Source organism: Rhinatrema bivittatum, chromosome 8 (genome assembly GCF_901001135.1).
Source record: "Rhinatrema bivittatum chromosome 8, aRhiBiv1.1, whole genome shotgun sequence".
NCBI classification, from domain to species: domain Eukaryota; kingdom Metazoa; phylum Chordata; class Amphibia; order Gymnophiona; family Rhinatrematidae; genus Rhinatrema; species Rhinatrema bivittatum.
The window spans coordinates 175,515,029-175,535,035 of NC_042622.1; the positions used below are offsets into that span (position 1 = coordinate 175,515,029).

Genomic DNA, 20,007 nt, shown 5'->3' on the forward strand with positions numbered 1-20,007 from the left:
TGTAATTAGCTTCCCAGAATTATCCTCTTCATCTCGGAAACCACAATTTGCTGTTCCAAGAAGAAAAGAATTCTAGAACCTTATTAAAAAAATGTTTCGCCATGGAAAGCAGAAAAGACCCTGTATTCTTCAGAGTAAATCAGGCATCAGATCAGCTGTAGCTCTGCCTGTGTTTCTCAGGTTCTGCTCTTCTGTGATTGTTCTAAGGCAGTGTTTCCTAAACTTTTCAAGTTCAACGCACACCTACATTAACAAAAACAGGTAGTGCGGACATATCGAGGACTCCTATGGTTGAAAGGGGAGCCAGGAAATCACTGAAAGCTCTACCAGTCTCTCTTCCAAATTTTAAAACAAGGGAGAGAGGGGGAAGAGACACACATACACATGAACCTGTCACGATGGACATATATGTGCAGGAGAAGGGAGAAGTTGGTGTGGTGCGGGCAGCTGCCTTCGTTAGTTACCTCGGCTGCAGCACGTGGCTGCCAGGCATACCTGGGTGCTCTCCGGATTTGGCCCGGAGACTCCGGAATTCTAAAAGGATTACCGGGTCTCCGGGCCAATACCGGAAATCTCCGGGTGCTGCAGCAAAACCAATCTGCTTGGACTTGGAAAGAAGAAAGGAACGTCATTGGTCTTGCGCGGCTGAAAAAGGAGGAACTCGACAGTGCTTTCTACCATCTCCGGACCTTTTTAACTCTTAACTTTGCTTCCTCGTGACACCACCTGCTCCTGCACAGCCTGTTTCCTGTATGCAGCCACTTGCCCGCCCCATCCTGTTTGCCTTGGCCAATCGACATTGCGATTTCCTGCCTCAGACGAGGAGTAAGAAACAGGCAGCATCCACTTCCGCAGCACAGGAGGAGAAGGAAGAGGCTGCTGCTGCTCCAGGAGCCCAAGTTAGAGTCTGCTGTTGCTAGTGTGTTTTGAAAGGGGGGAAGCGAGAAGGAATGAGCATGTCTGTGAGAATGAGTGAGTGTGTATTTTTATGAAGGAAGAAGAGATCTGAGAGTGTATGTAGGTGAGTAGGAGAGAGCTGAGTGCAAGTGAGCATGGGTGTGAAAGTGAGTGGGCATGTGTGTATGGAAGAGGGAGAGACGTGAGTGAGTGTGTGTGTTGGTGGGAGAATGGCAGAAGTAAAGGTGTAAATGGATGTGAGAGAATGAGCAGCAAAAGTAAGTGTGAACATGTAAGAGTGTTTATGAGAGCAAATTTGTGAGCATCCGGTCCCACAGTACAGTTGCCCTCCCCCATCCCCATCCCCCGCTAATCCATGGTAATCTCAGGGTGACTGGAAGTCAAAAGTTCCTAGGTATGCTGCCAGGGTTCCTTCACTGCTGCTGAGCCCAGCACTCACAGTGAGTCACATCCAGTGCTCAATGCACTCTCTGTCTCACTCAGAGGGTGAAAGGAAGAGGCTTATAAGGGGAGAAGAGGAGGTGCTGTGTGCAGTCTGTGTGCCAAGCAAAGGGGGGCCTGGCATCATGTCACCTCTTAATTACCACACTCCATGGCTCATGTTGTATCTAGGAAGAAGAGGCATGAATAATTACACGTTCTCAGAAAGGAGCTCCTATACGTTAAAAGAAAGCCACCGCTCGTCTCTCTTGATGTTGTAAAGTGCTGAGAGCAAGCCCAGGAACTGCTCTGAATCTGAGCATCAAGCAGTGGCACATCTTATCAGGTCTGAAGGCACACTGGCTGGGAAATCCTGTTCTAAGGAAATCTCATTTTTTAAACACGCTGAAAGAAAGAAAAGAGGTTCAAATGCATATTCAGTTGTATTTTCTTCTTGCTACTATTCTCCAAATGTTACTGATTTTAGTAAAGTTTTGTTTTAGTACTTGGCACATTTCTGACCCTTTCTGGGATCCTTTGACATGTTCTTTGAGTGTGAAAGCCAAACATAGCAAGGTCTATTTGACATTCAAAGAACCGAAGTAAGATTACTCAGAGCTACCTAAGAGGATTTGACATGGCTTCACCCACACATCATTAGCGGTGAAAAGAGACATTATGTCAACTACCTCTGTATTATTAGAGGCTAACTTTCAAACCTATTCATACTACTGGATTTGCATGCATAAATGGATGCACGGAGATTTATCCTAGTATTTTATAAACCATGCGGTTTGCTATAAAAAACAGCATAGTTCAACTCTGAAAGTAGGTATGTTTCAGTAATGCAAATATTTGTATTTTAGACACCTATTTTATTTATTTATTTCCACAATTTCTATTCCGCTGATCAACAATCTCAGCAGATTACAATCAACATAAACAGTGAAGCATAATATAACCATATGTGATTCAAAACATAAACATGCCAAAACAACTAAAAAGCAACTTGCTGTACATCTCTTGGGGGGGAAAAAAACAAACCATACACATGTATATTTTACATGCAAAAAAAACATAACATGTAGGAATAAAACATTGATTTATATGCGTATATTAAAATGTACTTTTGTGGATTTCAAACATGTTAAAAGACAGGAAACAGGGAGTAGATTTAAATGGTCAGTTTTCTCAGAAGAAAGAGGTAAACAGTGGTTTGCCAAAGGGATCTTTACTTGTACCAGTGCTTTTTAACATAATTTATAAATGATCTGGACAAATTTATAAATAACATGTAATAATAATATAAATAATGTAATAATTTATAAATAACATGGACAAAAAACATCCACATCTCTTGATACTTTTAGATCTCTCTGCGGCCTTTGACACTGTCAACCACTCATCTCTATTAACAGGTCTGGCAGACATAGGCATTAAGGGTACAGTTCTCAGCTGGTTCAAGTCCTTCCTTGCAAATAGACATTTTAAGGTAAAAATAAACAACAAAGAATCTCATCCGGTCCCATCCAACCAGGGGGTCCCTCAAGGTTCCTCACTCTCCCCAACCCTTTTTAACATTTACCTCTTACCTCTTTGTCGACTTCTTTCTAAACTAAATCTAACCCACTACCTATACGCAGATGACATTCAAATACTCATCCCAATCTCAGAATCTCTACACAAAACCTTGATTCATTGGAACAATTGCTTGCAACAAATCAATCATCTTCTTGCTAGCCTTAACCTTATTCTTAACAACAACAAAACCGAGATCCTAATCATCAATCAGGACATCAACAACAAGTTGCTAAACCCAGCTAACCCACTCACTGCAACCACTCCTTTATTAAATCACTCACCGCAAGTTCGAGACCTAGGCGTCATTCTAGACGATCAGCTTAACCTTAAAAAATTTATTAGCACCACCACTAAAGACTGTTTCTACAAGCTACAAGTCCTGAGAAATCTGAAACCTCTTCTTCATTTCAATGATTTCCGGTTGGTTCTTCAAGCCATTATACTATCAAAAATCGACTATTGCAATTCGCTTCTCTTCGGCCTCCCAATCTCATCCTTTAAACCCCTCCAAATGTTACAAAACTCTGCAGCCAGAATCCTTACAAATACGAATAAAAGAGATCACATCACCCCCATTCTCAAACTCCTCCATTGGCTTCCAATTAAGCAAAGGATTCTTTATAAAGTGCTCACTGTAATTCATAAATCAATTCACAATATATCCCCACTTCATTTAAGCACCCAACTACGTCCTCACTCTTCAGCTAGACCCATCAGAGGAGCATATAAAGGCACTCTCCATGTTCCCACAACAAAATCCTCGCTTCAGAAACGTACCATATCTACTTCTGGCCCCATTCAATGGAAGGCACTCCCGCCAGATATCCGTCTAGAGATCTGCCACTCTACATTCAAAAAGAAACTTAAAACCTGGCTCTTTAAACAAGCTTTTACAGGACAATAAGCACTTTTTTCCCCTACAGTCAGCAAGATTTCCTCATCGTCGCATTCCCCATGTTCTATACTTCTACTCGACTCTGTATCCATTCTCTTGCTGCAGGTCTCATGTGACATTTTCTGTTTTGCTTTTCTGTTTTTGTTTTTGTTTATACTGCTCAATGAGACTTGTTAGCTAATTTGTTTTCATTACAATGTTAATTTTGATCTGGTTTACCCTTTTCCAAGTTCTACAACCTTGTTCTATGTAATGCCTCTAGGCAAAAAATTTATGTTCAGTTTCAATGTAAACCGATGTGATCAGTATTTCATACTGGAACACCGGTATAAAAAAAATCTAAAAATAAATAAATAAATAAATAAAGGGGAATGACAAGTGAGGTGATCAAATTTGCAAATGACATAAAATTATTTAGAGTACTTAAATCGCAAGCGGATTGTGATAAATTGCAAGAGGACCTTACAAGACTGGAAGATTGGGCGTCCAAATGGCAGATGAAATTTAATGTGGACAAGTGCAAGGTGATGCATATAGGGAAAAATAACCTTTGCTGTATTACATCCTGTTAGGTTTCATATTAGGGGTTACCACCCAGGAAAAAGATCTACGCAAATAGTGGCAATAGATTGAAATCTTTGGCTCAATGAATTGCAGCAGTCAAAAAAACAAACAATCAGGGTCATTTATCAAATCACATCAGGGCTTTATTGCGGGCGTTAGGGCCCTAACGCCTGCGATAATACATCGCAAGATGTGTATGCAAATTTAAAAAATGTTTCCGAATGGTAGGAGTTAGGGCGGAGTAAATTAAAATGAGGGGTGCTTAGCATTGCGTGCGATAGCGTAGCACACGCTATCGCGGGTTTTAACGCCGGAAATAACTACACCTTATTTCCTGGCGTTATGCTGTGCAATATGCCCAAAACAGGATTTGCGCTAAAAATCACGAATCCCATAGAGAGAGAGAGCCTCTGGGGAGGCACACATATTAGTCAACTTTTTATAACACTGTAGGAGGGGCAACCAGTAACTCGGGGTGAGGTTTTGGTGGTGGTGGCCTAGGTTTTGGGGGGCAATTTCACACAATGCACAGTTAAACTCTGGATTCATTGCCGGAGGATGAGGTTAAGGGGTTAGCATAGCTGGGTTTAAAAAAAGTTTGGATAAGTTCCTGGAGGAGAAGTCTATAAACTGCTGTTAATCAAGTTGACTTAGGGAACAACTACAGCTTATTACCAGCATTAGTAACATGGGATCTATTTAATGTTTGGGTACTTGCCAGGTACTTATAACCTGGATTGGCCACTGTTGGAAACAGGATGCTGTGCTTGATGGACTCTCACTCTGACCCAGTAAGGCAACTTCTTATGTGCACGTGCTTGAAATCACCAATTTCTCTTGCCCAAATCAATTGGCAGGTGTAAAATTGCACAAATAAGTTAGCTAATATATTTGCATAAATCTTTTATAAAATAACAATTCCCTGTACGTACCCAGATCAGTGCAGACTCTTGGGTTTTGCCTCCCCGCCAGCAGATGGAGACAGAGAAAGTTTTACCGACCATGACACTTAAGACGAGGTGCCTCCTGCAGTCCCTCAGTATTTCTCTGTCTCCAGCAGATGGTGGAGGTGCAAAGCCTGACTGAACAAAATAAAATGAATGGAAGATAGAGATCTGTATTTGCTCTTCAATATTCGCTTCCCAGAGGGTTGTTAAGGCCCTGGTAGAGCCATCTCCTCTAGTTCCTGAGGCACTCGAGCAGGGGGTCGGAGACCCTGATATAGCTCACATCCCTTGCCAGACAGGGCTGATACCTGGGGTCCCAGATTACTTACCCTGAAGGATCAACAGAGCATGCTGCTCTCTCAGGGAAGTGCCTTTTTATTTCTTGGTCTACTTGTTTAAAGTTTAAAAAAAAAAAAAGAGCTTTTTTTCTTGTGGTGCACCACATCAGCCGACGGGATCAGCACAGAGGCAGCGCGACCCCAGCCTTACGCTTCACTTTCTTAGGTGGGTGGCTCCGGGGGGGGGGGGGTTCCCCTCTCTCCAGCTTCATTGCTTCCTCCCCCCTGCGCCGCGGTTGGCCCAGTTCTGTTTTTCTATATTTTTATTTATTTATTTAGCATTTTTTATATACCGAAGTTCTAGTAACAATGTTACTAATCACTTCGGTTTACATATAACATTGGAATGACTTAACAAGTGAGTCTTACATAGAACAGGAAAATGAACTTGGAGAAAAAACAATTGAAATTAATAAGTTAATAAATAACATTAAAACAACAATAAATAACAGCAATCCTATAGAAAGGCGATTAGAATGAATCAATCGTGAATAAAGTATTTGAAAAATTGATCAAGAAAATTGATCAGAGGGATTATAAATTGATCAGAGGGATTAGAAAATGAATTCTAGAATTATTGAACAAAGTGGTAAGATATGAAATTGTCCAGGAGGGGGGAGTTATGGTGACAACTCAGTCGTAGGCTTGAGAGAAAAGCCAAGTTTTAAGTCTTTTTTTAAATGTGAGGGGGCATTGTTCAAGCCTGAGATCTGATGGTAGAGAGTTCCAGTGGATCGGACCTGCAGTGGAGAGGGCTCTTTTGTTTGACGAGATTTTGAGTGGAGGGGTTTTTAGAGTGCCTTTTTGCGATGATCTCAACGGACGAGAGGAAGAATGTAGCTGGAATATATATATATATATATATCTCGAGGCGCGGCCTGTTTGGCCTGCAGGGATGTGCGATCGCGTCTCTCCTGCGCTGCTCTCTGCTCCCAATGCCTCCCTAGTGGGGGGGGGGGGGACCATCGGGGAGCAAGGTGGGAAGCAAAAATAAGTGTGCATCACGACCCAGGGAAGCTACTGCCGGTGCGGCTGGCCTCCAATGATCCGTTCCCGCTAAGCGCGGGAACTGCGGCCATGTTGGCTCACTTCAACTCTGCTGCTCAGGCCACAGAGAAGAGCAGGAACCTCCCTTCTCCATTGTCTCTAGAGGTTCAGGCCTCCGGGGGAAGTCTTTCAGACACTGAGGGCCCACTAGGGAATGATGATAACCCTGAGGCTCTCTCAGATGCTTCTTTCTCTTTTTCTTCTGATTTCGTACTCTTACTGCACAAGGCCTATAAGGCCAGGAAGTCTGAGCACCGAAGTACGGGCAAGGAGGGCCCAGGGAGGCCCGCTAAAAGATCCAAGCCCTCGGCGGATGTGGGGGCCCCTAAGGTCCGATGGCTCTTTAGGGCCGCAGCACTTCCAGCTGATATGGATACTTTTTCGGCCATGTTGGATAAAGAAGTGGCCTAGGGATGGATCCCCAGGAGTCAGGGCCTGGTATCGGGGTCCTGGATTCAGAGCAGACCTTCTTGCAGGGCACAGCCATCAAGGGAGATAACCCTAAGGTCGTGCATTTGTTCCACAAAGAAAAGCTGAGCCTACTTATCCCTGTGGGGTTGGAGGAATTGGGCATAGAGGTTCCTTGGCAGGATTCAGGGTTGGGAGCAGTGGACCCAGTCATGGTCAGCCTCCGAGGTCCAGCAAAGCCCTTCCCTTTTCATAGCTCGGTCAGTGCTCCACTGTTCAGGAAGTGGGATACTCCAAATACTGGGTTGAAGTTCAGCAGGGCGATGGACAGATTGTATCCATTATCTGAGGAGGCATTCGACCTTCTCAAGGTTCCGAAAGTAGATGCCACAGTCTCCGTGGTCACCAAAAAAAAAAACCATTCCGGTCACCGGAGCAGCGGCTCTGAAGGATCTTCAGGACAGGAAACTAGAAGTACACTTCAAGAAGATTTTTGAGGTGTCAGCCCTTGGCGCTCGGGCCCCTATGTGTAGCAGTTTCATGTTGCGAGCGGGTATTCACTGGGTGTAGAAGCTGTAATGCAACAAGTCTTTGTTAGAGTCTGAGGCACTACAGGCAGAATGGCTGGAGGCTGTTGTGGCATACAGTGCAGATGCCATGTATAACCTTCTTGGAACCTCTTCCAGGACTATGATGTCAGCAGTCTTGGCCAGGCGCCTCCTCTGGCTGAGAAATTGGTCAGCTGATGTTTCCTCCAAAACACAGTTGGGATCTTTGCCCTTTAAGGGGAAGTTGCTCTTCGTTAGAGACTTTGAGGAGATGATCAAGTCTCTTGGGGAGAATAAAGTCGATAAGTTACCAGAGGACAGGCCAAAATGGAAGAGCTTCCCTTCTTTTCTTCCCTGCTTTAAAGGAAATCGAAGATTCTGGGCCCCAGACCTTTGGGAACAGCTCTGAGACAGTTCTCCGGTCGCCAACAGTCCTGGACCAAGTCCTTTCGTGGTCATCGGCCCGACAGAGATGGCTCTTCCCAGGGAGACAGTGGCACCAAGTCTTCTCAATGAGGCAAGGCTGGTCCTCTCTTTGGTCCCAAAGATAGGAGGCCCCTAATTCTATTTTTCAAGGAGTGGACCAAGATCACGTCAGACCAGTGGGTCCAAAGTATGATAAGATACGGTTACCCTTAGAGTTTGCTCGGCCGCTAAGAGACCGGTTTTTGATATCCCCATGCTCATACTGGGAAAAGATGCTCACAGTAAGGGCCACCATGCGACGACTGTGTCAGTTGAGAGCCATTTTCCCCGTCCCCCTAGACGAACAAAGAACAGGTTGCTACTCCATCTATTTCATCTTTCCCAAGAAGGAGGGCACGTTTGCCCGATCCTGGATTTGAAGACGGTGAATGTGGCTCTAAAGATTCCTCAGTTCCGAATGGAGGCTCTATGTTCCGTGATTGCGGCGGTACAAAAAGGGGAGTATCTGACCTCTCTGGATTTGACCGAGGTGTACCTGCACATCAGAATCAGATTGGATCGATGGCAGGGTTGCGAGGGAGGCGGATCCAAGATGGCTGCCGGATGAGACGCTGTGCCTAGAGCGTCCTCGAGTAATTGTTAAAGAATTATTTTTTCTTGCGAAAATATTTACCTGCTATGGGAAGGAAGCGCAAACCGAGGACATCTTACCCTGCTGATCCTTCGGTGAGCACCCCCTCCGGCCCGATGGACGCTCATGTCACGCGCAGCACTCGAGAAGCGGGAGACCAGCCGTTGCAGAGTGGGGGAGGGGAAGTAGAGCTCCCCTCTTTGCCAGGCTCTATGTCTCCTTTGAGTCCCGCTGTGAGGACTCCACCGCTAGATCCAGCAGCCGGTGGAAACGCATCATTCCTTGGGGAGGACACTCTGAACCGAGGTGCTCATGATTTCCTCCCAGCAGGAGCAGGAGTGCTGCCGACGGCTGCTTCCAGCCCAACAGATGATCAGAGGCATGGCGGTGAAGGAGGAGGAACCCTATTTGGGGAAAATGCTATAGCTGCTGCTGCTTTTTCCACGAGGGAAATACCATCAATGGTAAGACCTCTGGTTTTCTCCTTTGAAACTTTGTGGGAAGCTATTAATGATATGCGGATAAATATCTTACAACAACTAACTCCAGCAATGGAGCAACTGAGGAGATTTGAAAAGAAGCTAGAGGTGTTTGAAAAATCAAATATGGAGATAGATCAACAATCAGTAACTATCAGGACTGAGATAAAAATGGTTCAGCAAACACAAGCAATGATTATAAAAGAGAACAAAATTATGGGACAAAAGATCGAGAGTTTAGAAAATTATGCAAAAAATAGGAATGTTAGATATATAAATTTCCCACAACTACCAGTGAGATCTGCAATGGAAGTCTTTAATAGATATATGTTTGAAATATTAAAAATTTCAGCCGAACAAAGTCCTACGATTTTGAAATCATTCTACCTACCAAAGCTTAGAACAGCGGCAGAGAATCAAGGAATTGGAACAGAGATGGAAGCACCAGTGATTGATCAACCTCTGAACGTAACAGCATTGTTGGAAACATCGGATACTGAAATGGCTATCCCTACAACTTTGATCATGATTTTTGCCTCAGAGATTGTTGGACAAGCAGGTTCCCAAGGTCTGGGATTACTTACAAGTGCTCGGGTCTATGGCTTCTACCTTGGATTTGGTTCCATGGGCCTTTGCTCACATGAGGCCACTACAATCGGCCTTACTGTCTCTCTGGGACCTGTCGTTGGAGCGCTATCAACTAACTCTCCCTCTCCCATAGTCTGTGCATTCGACTCTTTCGTGATGGCTCCGCCGGGACAAGTTGAGCCGGGGAGTGGATCTCGATATCCCTCTCTGGACAATCATTACCACCAATGCCAGTCTCTTCGGCTAGGGTGCGGTATGCCAGCATCAGGCAGTGCACGGCTGCCGGACTCCGGAGGAAGCTTCCTGGTCCATCAATCGTCTAGAAACCAAGGTGGTGCATTTGGCCCTGCTAGCATGTCTCTCCTTGGTGAGGGGTCGGCTGGTGAGGGTCTTGTCGAACAGTGCAACAACAGTGGCTTATTTCAGTCACCAGGGGGGTACCAAGAGCCATGCAGTGGCTCAGGAGGCCCGGCTTTTGATAGATTGGGCAGAACTGTATCTAGAGCGCTTGGCAGCCTCATACATAGTGGACTCGGACAACATGCAAGCGGATTTTCTCAGTTGCCAAAAGCTGGACCCCAGGGAGTGGGAGCTGTCCAAGGAGGCGATATCCCTCTTTTGTCATCGGTGGGGGACCCCATGCATAGACTTGATGGCGACCTTCCGAAATACCAAGGCGCCACGTTTCTTCAGTTGATGACGAGAAAGAGGAGCAGAGGGAATAGATGCCTTAGTCCTGCTTTGGCCGACAGACGTCCTGTTGAATGTGTCTCCTCCTTGGCCTTTGGTGGGCAAGATTCTATGAAGAATAGAGATTCATCCAGGCGAAGTGATTCTAATGGTGCCAGAGTGGCCGAGACGTCCATGGTTCGCAGACTTGTGGCTCGCCCACTTACCAAATCTGCTGCATCAGGGACCCATTTATTTAGATCAGGCAGATCGATTCTGTCTAGCGGCTTGGCTTTTGAAAGAAAAAGGTTATTCAGATGCAGTCATTGCTACTCTTGCAGTCTAGGAAGACCTCCACTTCTCTGGCTTATGTGAGGGTGTGAAGAGTTTTTTGATTCCTGGTGTTCCAATCAGGGGTGGACCCTAGGCGAGCTTCTGTGAGACATGTTTTGCCATTTCTTTAGGACCTTATGGTCAAAGGGTTGTCCTTTAATTCCCTTAAGGTTCAGGTGATGGCGTTAGGATGTCTCTGAGGCAAGGTTTGTGGATTATCGCGTTCGGCTCATCCAGACGTGGTGCGTTTTCTTCAGGGCGTGAAACATTTGCGCCCTCCTATCCGGCAGCCGTGACCGTCCTGGAACCTTAGTGTGGTATTAAGGAGCTTATGTCGCCCCCCTTCAATCCTCTACGATGTGTGACTATGAAGGATCTCACTTTGAAAGTTGTCTTTTTGGTGGCTATCTGTTCAGCATGTAGAATTTCTGAGCTCCAAGCTTTATCCTGTAGTGAGCCCTTTTTGAAAATATCGGATGAAGGAGTTTCCTTGAGGACTGTACCTTCCTTTATACCCAAGGTGGTGTCCTTCTTCCACGTAAATCAGTCCCTGGAACTAGAGATTTACGACGACTAGATGTAAGCAAGCCTTGCTGAGATACCTGGAGGTCATTAATAGTTTCCGCATGTCAGACCACCTTTTTGTGTTGTGGAGTGGTGCCAAGAAGGGGCATAAGGCGTCGAAAGCTACTATTGCAAGGTGGTTGAAAGAGACTATTAATTCAGTGTATATTTGTCAGGGTTGCCCTGTTTCAGAGGGGCTATGGTGCATTCTACTCATTCTCAGGCAGCCTCTTGGGTCGAATGTCAGTTAGTCTCTCCTCAGGAGATCTGTAGAGCAGCTACTTGGAAGTCGATGCACACTTTTGCCAGGCATTATCACTTGAATATCCAGGCCCCGGGGGCCAGGACTTTTGGTGAGAGAGTGCTGCGAGCAAAACTCTTTCAGTCCAACCCTACTTAGGGACGCTTTGGTACATCCCAGGAGTCTGGACTGATTTGGGTATGTACAGGGAATGGAAAATTGGTTCTTACCTGCTAATTTTTGTTCTTGTAGTACCACAGATCAGTCCAGAGTCCCGCCCTTGGTTGGCAGTGGGTAGTGGGAGAGTCCACTCGATTTGTCTTTCTATTTCTGTATATTCTCTGAAAGGCACAGGTTTTGTTGATCCTACACATGGTTGTGTGTGGGAATGCTCTGTTATTGAATGTTCTTAAGGATCTCCTCTTCCCCCTGCTCGTTTGGGGGAGTATACCCTGTTTTAGTTGATTTTCTTTTCTGGCTTGGGTACAGATTAATACTGAGGGACTGCAGGAGGCACCTCTTCTTAAGTGTCAGTGTCAGTAAAACTTTCTTTGTCTTCATCTGCTGGAGGGGAAGCAAAACCCAGGAGTCTGGTCTGATTTGTGGTACTACAGGAATGAAAATTAGCAGGTAAGAACCAATTTTCCATTTCCATGCATACTACATGACCTTGCTCTGGAAGGCCCCTTTTATATCCCATTAAATGTGCGTGGAAAACCGAGAATATGTGCGTACTTTTGATGTTTGTAAAATAGCATGCACACAAATACCAGCTACTTATGTGTGTATATATGCTAATTTTCTGCACATAACCCCTTTGAAAATGTACTCAGTATTTAAAAATGATAAATTACTCAAGGACTGTAAGTGCTGGATCCTTCCTAGTGTGATAAAAAAAATTGCATTTGATTGGTGCCAGTTTCATGATCTGGTGTTTGGCAGATACATACTCTTGGCAAAACCTGAGGTTCTGCTTCATGCTTCTGTAGTGCTGACAGTACTGTCCATGCTGAACATGGAGTTCATACATGTAAAAGGTGCACTGAGTAAGGGAGAAATGCAATGGATAGAAGGATGTTCTTCCACCATCAGCAAAGCTATCAAGGTGTTTATAATACAGAAACATCCATAAAATAACAGAAAAAGACAGAGGCATGACCACTCTCTTTATTAAAACACTCAATATGCTAAACATCCCCCATATATATAGCCCATCAACCTCTCAGGTATCTGGAAGCAAGAACGCCTTGACCTGTTTGTGCAACCTTTGATAATTCAGTTCTGATCTCCCTTCTCAAAAAGCCACAATTAAATTCATAACTAGCAGAAGGTGAAGACTGTGAAGGTGAAGTCTGTGAAGACTGCAGAGGCTGCCCCGGAACATAGCACTCTAATTTATCAAACAGGTACTTGGGACCATTACTCTGCAAACAATGATAAACCACTGTTATAACTTTAAACTGTATTCTCTCAACTACTGGCAACCAGCAGGGCCGAGAAAGTAATGGAGCAGCACTCTCATATCTGCTCTTTCCATAAACTAACCTTGCCGCACTTTCTTATCACTTTGCTAACACATTACCCTGTCCCTTCACACCAAATAATCTTAACTGTATGTACACAGTGCTGGGTTCCATGTTAGAAGTCACTACCCTGGAAAAGGACCTCCGGAGTCATTGCAGACAATATATTAAAATCTTCAGCTCACTGTGCAGGAACAGTCTAAAAAGCAAATAGTATGTTAGGAATTATTTGCAGAAATAAAGGTTAATAAAAACAAAAAATACTCACAATAGATATGAGGTGATGCCTTTTTATTGGGCCAGCTTTCAGGAGCGAATACGCTCTTCCTCAGGTCAGAATAGAATGAGCAGAAGATGACATTACCAGGAAATATAAGTGAATCGTAAAAGGCTTCCCATGATAGAGTGAAAGGGAAGGGGAGGAGTACAGTAGTGAGGGGGCTTGATGGGATGATCAGAAGGTGACAGGCAGTATAATGTGATGAGAAACTGAGATCTAGATGACACTCCATTAAACTAACTGGTAGCAGAAAGTATTTTTCTCAATGCAGTTAAGCTGTGGAATTTGTTGCCAGAGGATGTTGTCAAGGTTAATAGTATAGTTTGGTTTAAAAATGTTTTGGACAATTTTCTAGAAAACAGGTCCCTGAGGTCCATTAACTATTATTAATCAGGCAGACATGGGGATCCCCACCTCTTACTTCTGGGAATCAGGAACACAGGCAAGATCTTCCCATTAAGATCTGGGTACTTCCAAGTGACCTGGACTGGCCACTGTTGGAGAGAGGATGCAGAACTTGATGAACCATTGGCCTGACTCAACATGGCATGTCTTATATTCTTATGTAATGTAATCTGTGATTCACTTGTATATTCACACTTCGTCCTCTGCATTTGCCTGCTTATTTTGTTTTGACCTAGGGAAGAATCTGTGTTAGCTCTAGAAAGTTGGTCAAGAAGTGTATTAAATTAGTCCAATAAAGTTATCACCTAATATTTTTTAGGCATTCTTCTCTGAAAAACAAAAAATGCCTTATGTTCAGGTTGTATCCATCTGTCTATTTGTCTATGACCTTTTCTGTGCATTGCTCTGGTGTGTACTGATGTGGACCTGTGACAGGGGAAAGATAAAGCAGGAGCTGCAGCACCTGAAGCCTATAGACAGATAGATAGAGCTGCACTGTCCAGGAGAGCAGCCTCATGGGGGTGCTGTGGTGGAGGAGGGAACAGACTGGAACACTGAGCTGAAGTCAGTTTTTGAATAGAGGTGCCCGCATGGCCTAGCAAAGGAGGGAAGCCTCTGTGGAGATGGACTCGGGCTGAGCAGGACTGCTTGGAGGAAGAACTGCCGTGAGCTCCCTCTGTACAATCCCTGGGAGTACAGTCACCAAATATAACGTTTGGTGACCTTTCTTTCTGCACACATAAATAACAGAAACCCTTTACCTTTATTCAGAGACAGAAAAAGATACATATAAATTCAGAGATATACATGAGCATACATGTATGTGTATACATGAGCCTTTATATATGTATGGCCACACATATATACACAAACATGCACGTATGTACACATACAATATGCAAACATGCCAAAGAATTATGACAACTCCAATAATTGCAAAGTATATGTAGGGACAAAAAGTGTCTTTAGTTTGGGTGCCTTGTAAACCTGCTGTATGTGTCGAACTGATAAGATAAAGTTGGTGCTGTATGACAGAGATTGCCTCTCGGCCTGTTTATCTTCCCATTTTCTTCATCTCTCAGACAAATCATGATTACAAAGCCAGATCCCAGAGAGCTTTACAGATCTTGCAGTACCTGGGAGAGGATCCTGTGTGCAGCCTCTACAAATCACTAATAACCCTTCTCTGCCAGAATCTCATTACCCTTCACACACATCAAACTTCCATGCATACAAAATAGATTTCATTGTAGCACCAATTATTTGAACTAATTGAGACTGTAGACAACTCTGTTAACTAGTTTTGTTTTGTTTTTTTTGCAAGTTAATTGGTACTCAAGGGTTTTTACAAGTATTACAGAACCAAATAAAAATACCATTTTAAATAGAAATCTTTTTTTATTTTTGATGTTTGTTGTTTTTTTTATTCTGTATGTTTTTTATGGAATCCACATTGAATAACATTTTTTTAAATAAATAAACCAACAGAGAAATAGTTCAGTGAGGGTTAGGTAGACAAGAAATATAAAATTATCTGTCTTTATTTTATTTATTTATTTTAAGAACTTATAATTTGCCTATCTCCAGTTCTATGGAAATTATATCTCTGTCACATCTTTAAATATATGGTACCAATTTTCAAATAGCCAGCAGAGATACACAGTACACAGATATTGTTACTGCATGCACTATATACTTAATTGTGAAAGAAGCTCCTGTTCTGGTTTTGAGGTGTTGGAGTGGTTTCTTGGGTACTGCGGTGATGACCACGCCCACGGGGAGGAGCCCTGTGAGGAGCCGCAGTACTAGGCTAAACTCGAGACACGCAAAGAGATTTGTCTTTTATTATACAGCTGGATGGTACCACCAGAGGTGGCAGTAGTGAGGTGATCCAGTAGTAGCAGAGGAGACCCGTCTCACAATGGTGGAAGTAAGCAGCACACGGTAGTATAGAGAATTCCGGTTGCAGGTTCCCAGTTCAGAGCTGTAGATGAGACAGCCTGATAAAGGTTAGATTACTCACTAACGGGCCGATATAATAAAATTCGTGGGAGAGCGGGTGCTCCGAGGCGAGCACCCGCTCTCCCAATGTGCGCCCAGGCCACTCTCCTGGGCGCGCGATCCAGTATGCAAATGAGGGCCCGCGGTAAAAGGAGGCGCTAGGGACACTAGCGCGTCCCTAGCGCGTCCCTAGCGCCTCCTTTTTGACAGGAGCGGTGGCTTTCAGCGGGTTTGACAGACGACGCTCAATTTTACCGGCATCAGTTCTCAAACCCGCTGACAGCCACGGGTTCGGAAAACGGACGCTGACATAATTGAACGTCAGTCTTTCAACCCGCGGGCCGCTGGCCGATTTAAATTTTTTTTTTAAATTTTTGATTTTTTTTAAATTTTGGGGCCTCCGACTTAAATTTTGGGGCCTTTGGGCAGGTGTTAATTTCTGAAAGTAAAATGTGCGGCTTGGCCAAACGCAGTCAAACGCGGGCTGTATCGGCCTGTAAGTTGGTAGCTGTATTGTTGGAGATCCCAGCAGGCAGAAGTAGTTGGATTGCTGGCACCAAGGCAGGGAGAGCAGGCCCTCAAGGAGCGAGTACCTGGTATCCCAGATAGGCACCTGAAAGAAAGCAAAGGGTCCCCGAGGAGCGGGTACCCAGGTTAGATGAAATACCCCAAAGGGCAGAGAGAGCTTCCAGCGGCAGCACGGAAGCGGCAGAGTAGCTTAGACCGGAGGCGAATCCAATCCTTGCTAACTCGATTTGTTAGCGAACGAAGGGCAGGTTAAATACCTGGATGGCGTGACGTCACTCGAGGGGGACACCCCCGAGGTTCCCGCCATGACGTGGATAAAGACGTGGGTGGCGTGCGAGCGCGCACCCTAGGAAGCCCTCAGGTGAAACATGGCAGTTTGCCTTGCCATAGCTGTTCCGGGGAGAGCGGCAAGCAGACGCGGCGGCAGCCATCTTCCCAAGGCTAGCGGGGAGAGCAGAAAGAAAGGTGAGGCACAGAGGTTGAAGCCGTCTGAGACCGACGGTCGCAACAGCTCCCCAGGTAGTTTCTCTTTGAAATTTAGCATCGTAAAGTCCGTGAGCTAAAAGCTCCCGCATATGTAGCCCCTGCTGTTTGTGAGTCTGGTAAAATAGCGCATGTACATCTGAAAATTGAATGGATAAGTGCAGCTTTCTTCCCCTGACTTAAACATATCCATCCCTGGGAGCACCTCTTTTTGACCTGAGGAAATGGTTCTGAACATGTTGCCTTATCTTCAGCACTCCATAAAGACATGGATGTGTAACTCTTTCAAGAAGTACACTGGGTATGACTCTTTGAAAGAATTCAAATCATTTTGGCTTGTCGTTCAGTAAAAGTGTTTGAGGGATTTTGTTTTCCAGGTAACCTGCCTTTGAACTTAAGCCTCTGCGTTTTTCTGGTTATGAGACACAGTAGTGGAGGCACTCCTTTTCATATGTATCAAAGGAATTTACATGTAGCATATGTAAACAGTGTCCTCCTGGCATGATTTGCTACTGTTGCTGGCAATATTCATTCTGCTTTCTTTGGCTGTTCCCTCCGATGTGATCCAGGAGTTGGCTGTCAGAGGACCCATATGCCAAGGATCGGATTGGCCTGCTCCGTGCTTGGCTCCCTGCCTTACCTTTATCTCTGACTCCATTGCTAGCTCCACTGTTGGCAATCATGTTGCCCATGCACTGGAAATGCCTTTGCATTTGGCTCTGTGCCAGTCTGCTGAAGACTTGCTGTCTAATTATGTACAAGCTTTCTATGAACTGAAGCTCTTTTAAAATGACTCTGCTGGTATTCTGAACTTCCAGTAAATTTCAGTGTAGTCCAGTAGAGCAAAAGCCTTTTAGTGCTCAGTTTTCCTGCGCTTTGCAGCTGTGGTTTTAAAGTACAAAACCTTCATAGCTCTCTTTTATTAAGTGTCACAAACCATAAGGTAGTAGTAAAGCTTACAAACCATAAGGTGCCATCATGGAGCATGAACAAGGGAAATTAGGAATACTGGAAGAAGTACTTGAGAGTCTCAAAGTACAGGGCCTTTGGCTATTGGCATATTCCAGGTTGTCCTATGACATTTGTGTACTTATTGCTGTGGCTTTTTATTTACTATCAGGCTGATACAGTACAGTGCGCTCCAGCGGAGCGCACTTTTAACCCGCGTTTGGACGCACGTTTTCGACGTGCTAGCTTTACCCCTTATTCAGTAAGGGGTAATAGTGCGTCGAAAACGCGCAACCAAAAACCCCCCCCGAAACTAATAGCGCCCACAACATGCAAATGCACGTTGATGGCCCTATTAGTTATTCCTGCGCAATACAGAAAGTAAAATGTGCAGCCAAGCCGCACATTCTACTTTCAGAAATTAGCGCCTACCCAAAGGTAGGCGTTAATTTCTGCTGGCACCAGGAAAGTGCACAGAAAAGCAGTAAAAACTGCTTTTCTGTACACCCTCCGACTTAATATCTTGGTGATATTAAGTCGGAGGTCCCAAAAGTAAAAAATAATTAAAAATTAAAAAAATAAATAAATTTTAAATCAGCCCGCGGTTCGTGGGTTGAAAACTGGAGCTCAATTTTGCCGGCGTCCGGTTTCTGAACCTGTGGCTGTCAGCGGATTTGAGAACCGACGCCTGCAAAATTGAGCGTCGGCTGTCAAACTCGCTGACAGCTGCCTCTTTTTACCGCGGGCCCTCATTTGAATACTAAATCGCCCGCACAGGAGAGTGGCCTGTGTGTGTGCCGGCAGAGCGGGTGCTCGCCCGCGACTTTTACTGTATCGGCCTGTCTGCTCACTGGAGTATCTGTAAGGTTAGTGCAAACCCCAAGAGCTGACGTTAATTTACAATAGCTCTCCTAGCAAATAACGAAAGCTATTACTTAGAAGAAGTAGTCCTTGGGGAGAATGGTACCAGCGTTACCCAAAGCCGAGGAGGAGTAAGTTAGCCCATGAAGTGGAGATGTTGCTGACCCTTCTAAAAGTTCAGGACTTATCTTTTGCAGGACTTTCTGCAGTCAGTAATCTCTCACCCACTGATGGATGTCATGGCTGATGGCTTAAAGAAGGGGACATTAAAGCTTTTGAAGAATTATGGCAGCATCACCGTAGAGGTCTGGGATGGTCACTACTTAGATGATGAGCATTATAATCTACCAGTAAGTCCAAGGTCATGCGTGCATTCTTCAGATAAACAGGTTTATAGAAAGTAGTTATTCATGCAGTAAGCAGTACAGAAAGTAAGCATGAGAGAGGGCATTTCAACCAGCATGGCTGGGCAGGTCACAAGACAGCGGAATGAAGACTCAGTGCATTTGCTGTTTACTCATTTTGCCCATAAATTCACAGGGAATACATCTATTTTACACAGAGCTAAAAAAATGTATGCTCCTTTGTTTTTTATTTTGTAGATAAAGTAGTGTGGTTGCCATATTAGTCTGCTTATATGCATGGAAGTATAGCTTACACGAAAAATAAAGGTGAAACCTTTTCAGGGGACATTGAGAAAACTGGGCGATGTTTCCTAGGCTGGAGACATAAAGTCAAATAGGATTCCAGCCTTTTCAAATGCAATTTTCACTTTAAGTTACAGCACTTGAACACAATAGAATGACTGCCCTCCTTTGCACTTCTCACTCCCTGGAGTCTGGGTCAGCATAGATTTACAGGAGCTGCCTCTCCTGGAGACCCGGGGGCCTCCTGAACCCAGCTGGTCCCACCCTCAGGCCTTTCCCTGCCCCAGCAGGGTCCAGCTCTCTGTGGGATTTAAGTTGGACCAGGCCTCTAGCCTGGTCCTACACATATAACAAGGAGGAAATCAGGGTCACTCCGTTACATAGACTAACTTAAGGCAGTTTTGAACTGACAAGAAAGGACTTATCAGAGATGTTCTGATCACTCTAATACATCTTTTCCCTTTCCCTGTCCCCATTCTCCTTTCACACTATGATTGGAATGCATTTTATGATTTGCTAAATATTTTCTGAAAATGTCATCTTTTCACTCATTCTATTTTTGGATCTGAGGAAGGAAGTGTCAACTCCTGAAAGCTAGTCTAGAAGTGTATTAAGTTAGCCCAATAAAAAGTGATTACCTTATTTTTGTTTTTGCTTGTTAAACTTTATGTCCATGAAATCAGTTTTTTTTAATTCTTTGGTTTGGGACCAGTTTTAGTGAAGGTTCGAGGATG

At 44.5% G+C, this 20,007-nt stretch overlaps 1 protein-coding gene across 3 annotated transcripts in view; it reads left to right on the plus strand.

Moving 5' to 3' along the window:
* The window catches only part of LOC115098197, a 166,505-nt gene that overhangs the window by 132,885 nt on the left and 13,613 nt on the right, over positions 1–20,007 (plus strand). For all 3 annotated transcript variants that reach the window (XM_029614599.1, XM_029614601.1, XM_029614600.1), the window contains exon 17: positions 18,824–18,976. In XM_029614599.1, coding sequence (XP_029470459.1) covers positions 18,824–18,976 — 153 coding nt within the window. The remainder of the gene's footprint in view (positions 1–18,823; positions 18,977–20,007) is intronic.